The 6,935-nt window shown below is 48.6% G+C and overlaps 1 protein-coding gene across 1 annotated transcript; it reads right to left on the bottom strand.

The window, feature by feature from the left end:
- Positions 1 to 714: 714 nt before the first annotated feature.
- LOC139668075 (SLIT and NTRK-like protein 1) lies at positions 715 to 2,828 on the bottom strand. Its single transcript, XM_071547550.1, is given in 2 exon segments — positions 715 to 1,898; positions 1,901 to 2,828. Coding segments are annotated over 2 exon segments (2,112 nt in total).
- Between the last annotated feature and the right edge of the window lie 4,107 nt (positions 2,829 to 6,935).

Raw genomic sequence — 6,935 nt, 5'->3', positions numbered from 1 at the left:
TTTAAAACAACAAATACAAATCCTAACTGCAGGTTCACAAAAAATAGAGAAATGGCACTTTGTAATAGTCATATATAATTCTTAATATCTATATATAGTCGTCATATTGATATAACATGAAATAAGGGTCGAGTTGGCTTCTTTGTTGGTTATGGTGGTTATGGTTCCTCGCCGTTGTGTGTGTGTTGAAACCATGCGAAATATCATCATGCAGATTATGATACATCGGTCCGAGTATTTACATTTACATTCATGCGTTCGTGCACCATTCCCCGGGTCTTCTACATCGGTCTATCTCGCTCTCTCACACACACCCTCTCTCTCTCTCTCTCTCTTTCTCTCTCTCTTTCTCTCTCTGTGTTTCTCCCTCTTTCTGTCTCATACAGATCCGTAGTCCGATTGCGGCAAATAGCAGAACTGGGAGGAGGAGGGAGGGAGGGGTTTAGCCAGGGGGGTGGGGGGGTGGGGGGCTTGGCATATACATATATTACAGTATGGGGCCTGTGCAGCAGACTGACTTACTTGGTTCAACTGGAGAAAAACAAAAAAAATAATAATAAACAAGTCTGTATACGTCTATAACGAAAAGAAAGCGTAATGAAGAGGCTCGGTATCTTGCCGTTTTAGTCACTTTTGTACGTCAGTCTGTCTGTGTGACTGTTTGTAATCCAGTCTGGTGTAGGCTTACTGTACTAGACTAATAGCAGAGTCCTTTTACGCATCGTTTGTCGTGGAGAGGTGCGCGCTGCAGTCGAAGCCCCGGTGCGCGCCCCCGTCTGCGTGGTAAGGCCCGCTGTGCCAATAAGACGAGTCGCACACTGTCTGCAAGGAATTGATCTCCGAGGCGGAGGAGTTCCCGTCCCTCCGCTTTGATCTCTTGCGGTTCCGCAAAATAAACACAAGCATTCCTACGACGGTGAACGCGGACGTGACGAACACCAACAGCAGCCCGGGGACGAGCACCGAGATGGAGACCCGGTTCGGCTCCAAGTAAGAGTTCGAGCGCGTCCCCGAGTCCACGGTGAAAGTGCTGTTTTTGGCCAGGGAGGTGGGCGAGATTCCGTCGTAGAGTTTGGGGCACATGCGGTCGTTTCGGACTTGGCGAAAATCTCGCTTCCAAAACTCTTCCGGGGACTCGCACTTGAGGTCGCTCACTATCACGTCCGCCCCCAGTTTCTCCGTCCACTGCTTGAAGGGCACGATGTTGCACGAGCAATCCCACGGGTTCCCGTGCAAATCAATCTGTATGATTGAATTGAGCTGGTCTAACACGCCAGCCACGGGGAGATAGGTGAAATAATTATTATGCAGACTAATTTTGGATAAAGAAATCCCAAGGAAAGCATCCACGGGTAAAGATTTCAGCAAGTTGTTGTTGAGGAACAAAACCCTCAGATTTGGCATGGGGCCGAACGCGCCAGCCACGACGAGCTGGATGTCGTTGTATTCCAAACTGAGATATTCCAGATTCAGAAGGCCCACGAACATCTCTGCCAGCACCGTATCCAGATAGTTCTTATCCAAATACAGCCACCTCAGCTCGGTCAGGTTCTGAAAAGTGCTGTTGTCGATCACCTTGATGTTGTTCCCACCCAGATCAAGCAGGTTGAGGCTGGAGTAGCCAATCAGCTGGTTCTTTTTGACAGCATGGATGTTGTTGTCTCTCATGTTCAGCTCGTGCGCGACCAAGGGTTTGGGTTTCAGGTTGGACAGGGTCTCGATCTTCTTCCCCTCGCAGTTGACCCCCAGCCCCTGTCTGGAGCCGACCAGCTTGCAGTTGCAGGACTGGGGGCACGTCGCGTTGTGCAGCTGCTCTCTGTCCCCGTTCACACCTGTCAGCACGGGGGTAGGCTTCGTTTTCAGCTGCCAGTTCTCACGAGATTTGGAGCGGCTCTTGGGCCCGTGGCCCCGGGCGTCGGGGGCCCACTGGCCTCTCCGTTGGGCTTGTAAGGCGTCGGACGCGGCCCGGGGGCCACGGGCTCCGAGGTCTCGTCCTGGGTGGGAGGGGCGACCAGGCTGGTGTCCACGCCGCCGTTCTTTGAAGGACACAGATCCGCCTCCGACGTCTCGTTCAAGTCGCTCCCCTGCAGTCTGGTCGGAGCCTCGCATATCACCCTCCCAATGAGCGCGTTATGCGGTATGTTCTCCAGCCATTCCTTAAGAGAAACCAGGTCGCAGTTACAGTCCCACGGGTTGTCCTCCAACAAAACCTCCGCAATACCCGGTATTTGTTCAAGGATCCCCTCATAAGGCAACGTTTTGATTCGGTTTCCCCGCAGGTCGAGATGCGTAATGGGCACATGTTGAAACACGTTTATAGGTAGCGCGCTGATGAGGTTATCGTTAAGTATTAACACTTCAAGTTTATTTAGGTCCCTGAAAACGGCGGGGTCAATATCCCTCAATAGATTAAAATCGGCTTGGAGATATTCCAAGTCGTCTAACCCCAGAAATGTACTCTTCCTGAACGATCTTATCTTATTGTTATTGATGTGCAGCCGTTTCACCAGCTGCAATCCCAGGAAGGCGCCGGGGACAATGTCGTGCAAGCCATTGTTTTCCAAATGCAGGCTCACAGCATTGTAAAAGTTGGCGAACTCGTTGGGAAATAGCCTGGAGAGCGAATTCCCGTGCAACAGCAAGTGGTAAAACTGCGAGCTGGGGCCAGTCAAATGCTGCAGAGTGGTGAAGCTCCTTTTTTCGCAGTCTATGTGCAGATCTCCCTCTATCTCGTTGCAAGAGCATATCTGCTCCTTACAAATGTCCCTTGTAACATTTCCACTAGCAACACAAAGAGCCGCATTCAGCAGAACAATCCAAAGCAGCATTTTTCAACGCGGACAATTCATCCCCGGTTTCAAGACATACGAGCAGTGAAATCTGTCTACATCAGTAACAAGAAAAGAGGAGATCGACATTTAGGTGCGGGAGAAGATAAGGCAGTTCTTTTTTATAACAGATCCATGCTGCGTCTAACCTGCTCCGTGTGTCCGGACTTCCCAGTGTTTTGGAAATCACCAACATAAGCGTCTCATTCACATCGACCGAATCCTCAGAGCCTCGGCATGTTTATGATGCGAATCAAAAACAGCGGACGGCAGTTAGTGTTCCAACGCATCGTTCGGCTCTCAGTTCGTTAAAAGACTGACCTTGGCAACCACCACCACCACCACCACCACACACACACACAAAAAAAAAAAAAAAAAATGAACAAATCCGTGCCTTTTTCCTCTCTCTCTCTCTCTCTCTCTCCCCGCCGGTCGTGCTGCGTGTTGCGGCGTCGGGAGCTGTCCCTCTCTCCCCCGGTGCTGAATTCACACCCTGCGCCGGAGATTTAGCGGCGATCACACAGCGCTGCAAAAAAAAAAACACCGCATTCCAGCCCCCTTTCTCACATCTTTCGGCGTCTCGCTTCTAGCTCCCGTTTTCCCGACCGTTTCCTCTTTCCCCCTTTTTTTTCCCCCCGGTCGGTGATTCTTTTTCTTTTTTTTCCTCCTTTTTGGAATCACAAAGAGAGAAACCCGGAGACTGTGTTCATCCTAGCGCGGTGCTCTTAGAAAGATCTGACACCCTCTACTGAGCTGCAATGGCAAAAAAAAAAAAAAAAAAAAAAAAAAAAAAAATCCGTCGACTGACTGAGGGAATGCTGAGAAGAGAGAGGAGGAAGAGAGGAAGGGGGAAAAAAAATCAATCCACATATACAGGGGGCGAGATTTTTTTTTTTTTGGAAATGTTCACACTTTAAAAGCTGCCGACGTGTAGTTTTATTTCCCCTCCGCGGTGCGAAAAGAGGTTTTGCGACTCCGAACGACGCTCCTACTGGAAATTGTCATAACGACACTGAAAGCTCGCGGGTCCATGGTAAAAGTGTGCGGGTCGGCATCGGCGAAAACACTGGTGAGATGATCTCACATTCGGCTCGTACCGGCTCGGTTCAGTGCCTTTAATTACCCGCATTCGTGAAGGATAAGCGGCATCGCTCTGGCATGTCGCTCTCCCCTGTTTTTTTTGGTGTGCCACAGCCGCCCACCGTTACAGCTTTGACTTTCGCCCCTTTTGCTTAGAAAACACTGTTGAATGCGGTAAAACAATTATCCGCCACAGGCATGCCTCGGTCCAGCAGGAGGAAGAGAAAAAAAAAAAACAGAAAAACAGTTGACTATACAACAAACGATGCGTCAGTGTGGCTCCCCTATATGCGCATGTGTGCGTCACGTTTCTTTTTTTTTTTAATACAAAGAAAAGCTTGGCAAAAAATAGATCTACAACTGTAAGGGAGGAGGGGGGGGGGGGGAAGAAGAGAAGTGTTTTTGTTTTTTTTTAATAGAGAAAATGCTTTCGTATCGATTTTTATTATGATGTCCTGTATCAATCCCATTGTTTGGAAAATACTGCTTCAGCAGCGGATCCTTTTGGTTTTATGGTGTGTGTGTGTGTGTGTGTGTGGAGGGGGGGGGGTGACACATACACACAGGAGAGTTGAGATGGTTATCCCCCCCCCCCCCCCCCCCCCATCTGCAGTGCCTGACTAGAAATTAAGAACAGGGCATAAAATGGGATCCCGAGTTACATGTCGTATACCTGTGACATCATTTTTTGCAGAGAGAGGAAACAACACACACACTCTCACACACACACACACACACCTACACACAGGTGCTGTAGAGACCAAAGTAGGCGATTTCAACAAGGCATCAGCAGTGTGTGAAATAAGCAAAACATCATTAGGCCCTCCTACATACATAAAGCATTCTCATTATGGTTGACTGCAGCTGATCATAATATTTCTGTCTGTTGCCTTTAAATGTCTGATGCCTCTGTCTGTCTTTCAGTATACAATGTCAGTTTCTTCTCCCTATGCCTCTCTTCCTGTCTGTCTAAACACTTGTTTCTCTCTCTTTCTGTCAGATGCCTGTCTTTTTTTTATTTCTCTCTATTTATCTCTCTATCAATTTCTCAATACACACACACACACACAGGATATGTGCATCGCCTCGGTGACAGCTGTCAAGGTGAAACGCCATACAGACTGAAGACTATATATAGACCTTCTTCTTTCTATTCATCGATCAGCTTCTCTCCTCCTGCGTGTTGCCTCTCCTCAGTGTCTTACAGGGTGTGAATCCCCCCTTCAGGGAAAAAGGCCATACAGTCGCCCCCCCCCCCCGCCTCAGGACGTAGTTGTTGTTGCTTAAATGGATTTTTTTGCTTGTGGACAAATTTCTAATTGGTGCGATGTCCCGCTGCGGGGCAGATCAAAGCATGCAGCGATGTGTTCAAGCTAAACTAAGCAACCGATAGTCAATTCCGGGGGGGGGTGGGGGTGGGTGGGGCAAGGCAAACAGGGAGGCAGAGGGCGGACGGGACGGGGCGGCCGGGGGCCAAGGGCGCATCACTCATTCACACGCGTTAATTGGATGCTGGGCGTGTGTGTGTGTGATGTGGTGGTAATGTGGAAGAGGGTGTTGCAAAGTAAAGGGAGCTGGGTTGGGGTCCAGTGTGTGTGTGTGTGTGTGTGTGTGTGTGTGTGCTTTTGTCTGGCAGGAGGGGAGGGGGTGGTGCGGGGGTGTTAATGGACGGGGAGGTGGGGGTGGGGTTGGGGTGGGTGTACATTACAAACACAGCTTAGTCATGCTCGAGTGTCTCGTTTCCACTGGAAAAATAAATCAGCGGCTGTGACATTTTTTTTTCTCGCGTGTCTCAATCCTTGTAGGCCAAAACATTTAGACGCAGATATAATCCCCCCCCCCCCCCCCCCCCCCAAACAGGATAAATCATATTTGTATCAGGGAAATAAAAAAAATAAAAAATAAAAAAAAAAGCCCTTATCTTCGAGTCAAAACTAATTGGATTATGAATATGAATGTATCCCAGGGAATAATTGCATGGGGCTCAGCGTCATGATGGGATGCAGATACTGTCGTGTTGCATTAGTGTGACGCGGGACCAGAGGAGCTGGTGCGGGGCATGCATACATAGTAAGATGCGGGGGGCGGGGAGGGGGGGGGTACACAGTGTAAAACAAGCCGGGGTTCGGCGTCGCACGGGCAAACAAGCTGAGGGCATGCATGCAGACGAGTAAATGGGGTGTGTGTGTGTGTGTGGGGTGTGTGTGTGTGTGTGTGTGTGTGTGTGTGTGGTGGGAGTAAGCGCAAACATCTAGCTTATGAAACCTAATAGCCCATTACTCCAACACTGTGGACATAAGCAACACACACTTTTGCAGCGTTTCAGTTTTAAGTGCACTGCAATTCAGATGCGAGATAGAAAGTGTAACCTCTTCTTCTATGGTTTTATTCTCCTGGCGGGGTTTTGTCCAGTTCTTCGATATCAGTCTGTGGGCAGAGTTATTGACAACTCAGACTGAACGTTATGCTCCGTCCTCCTGATAATTACATCACTTCATGGTATCTAACAACTGAGATAAGAGTCAATGCTTTTATTTATTTATTTATTTTTTTACAGCTTTTCATAATAGGTGTTTGCATGGTGCTGTCCCTGTAGAGAGAAACCCAACACTAAGACCAATCAATAGCGTTCAATCAGTGCTTGCAAGATTGCTCGCAATTTCCCACTCGCTTTCTGCCACTCAGATCTGGCGGATATTTCTAAGCAGCTATTAACGCAGATCACCGGTGATATGGCGCCTGTCACGCTTTGACCCCGTTTTATATCATGTGAAGAAAGTACAATCATCTCCAAGCTGTTACTTTTATGTTTTTTTTTTCCCCAAACTAGCTGTACTTCCGGGACCCTCTGGACACCTGTTCCAATGCGTTCTTGAGAGAAAATTCCACTCAAGGGTTTGCGGCTGCTTGACCCTCCCTCAGGCTCCTTTTTTCCCCAGCATTATTATTCTTCTCCTGAAATGATTGAGACATATTCACAGCTTATGCGATCCTTTTTTTTTTTTTTGTGACCAGGAGACAAAACGA

The sequence above is a fragment of the Centroberyx affinis genome, unplaced genomic scaffold, assembly GCF_046629955.1.
Source record: "Centroberyx affinis isolate AG114_WGS23_722 - 3 ecotype Tasmania unplaced genomic scaffold, CSIRO-AGI_Caff_v1 ptg006007l_1, whole genome shotgun sequence".
Lineage (NCBI taxonomy): Eukaryota > Metazoa > Chordata > Actinopteri > Beryciformes > Berycidae > Centroberyx > Centroberyx affinis.
This window is presented reverse-complemented; position numbering and strand designations above follow the sequence as displayed.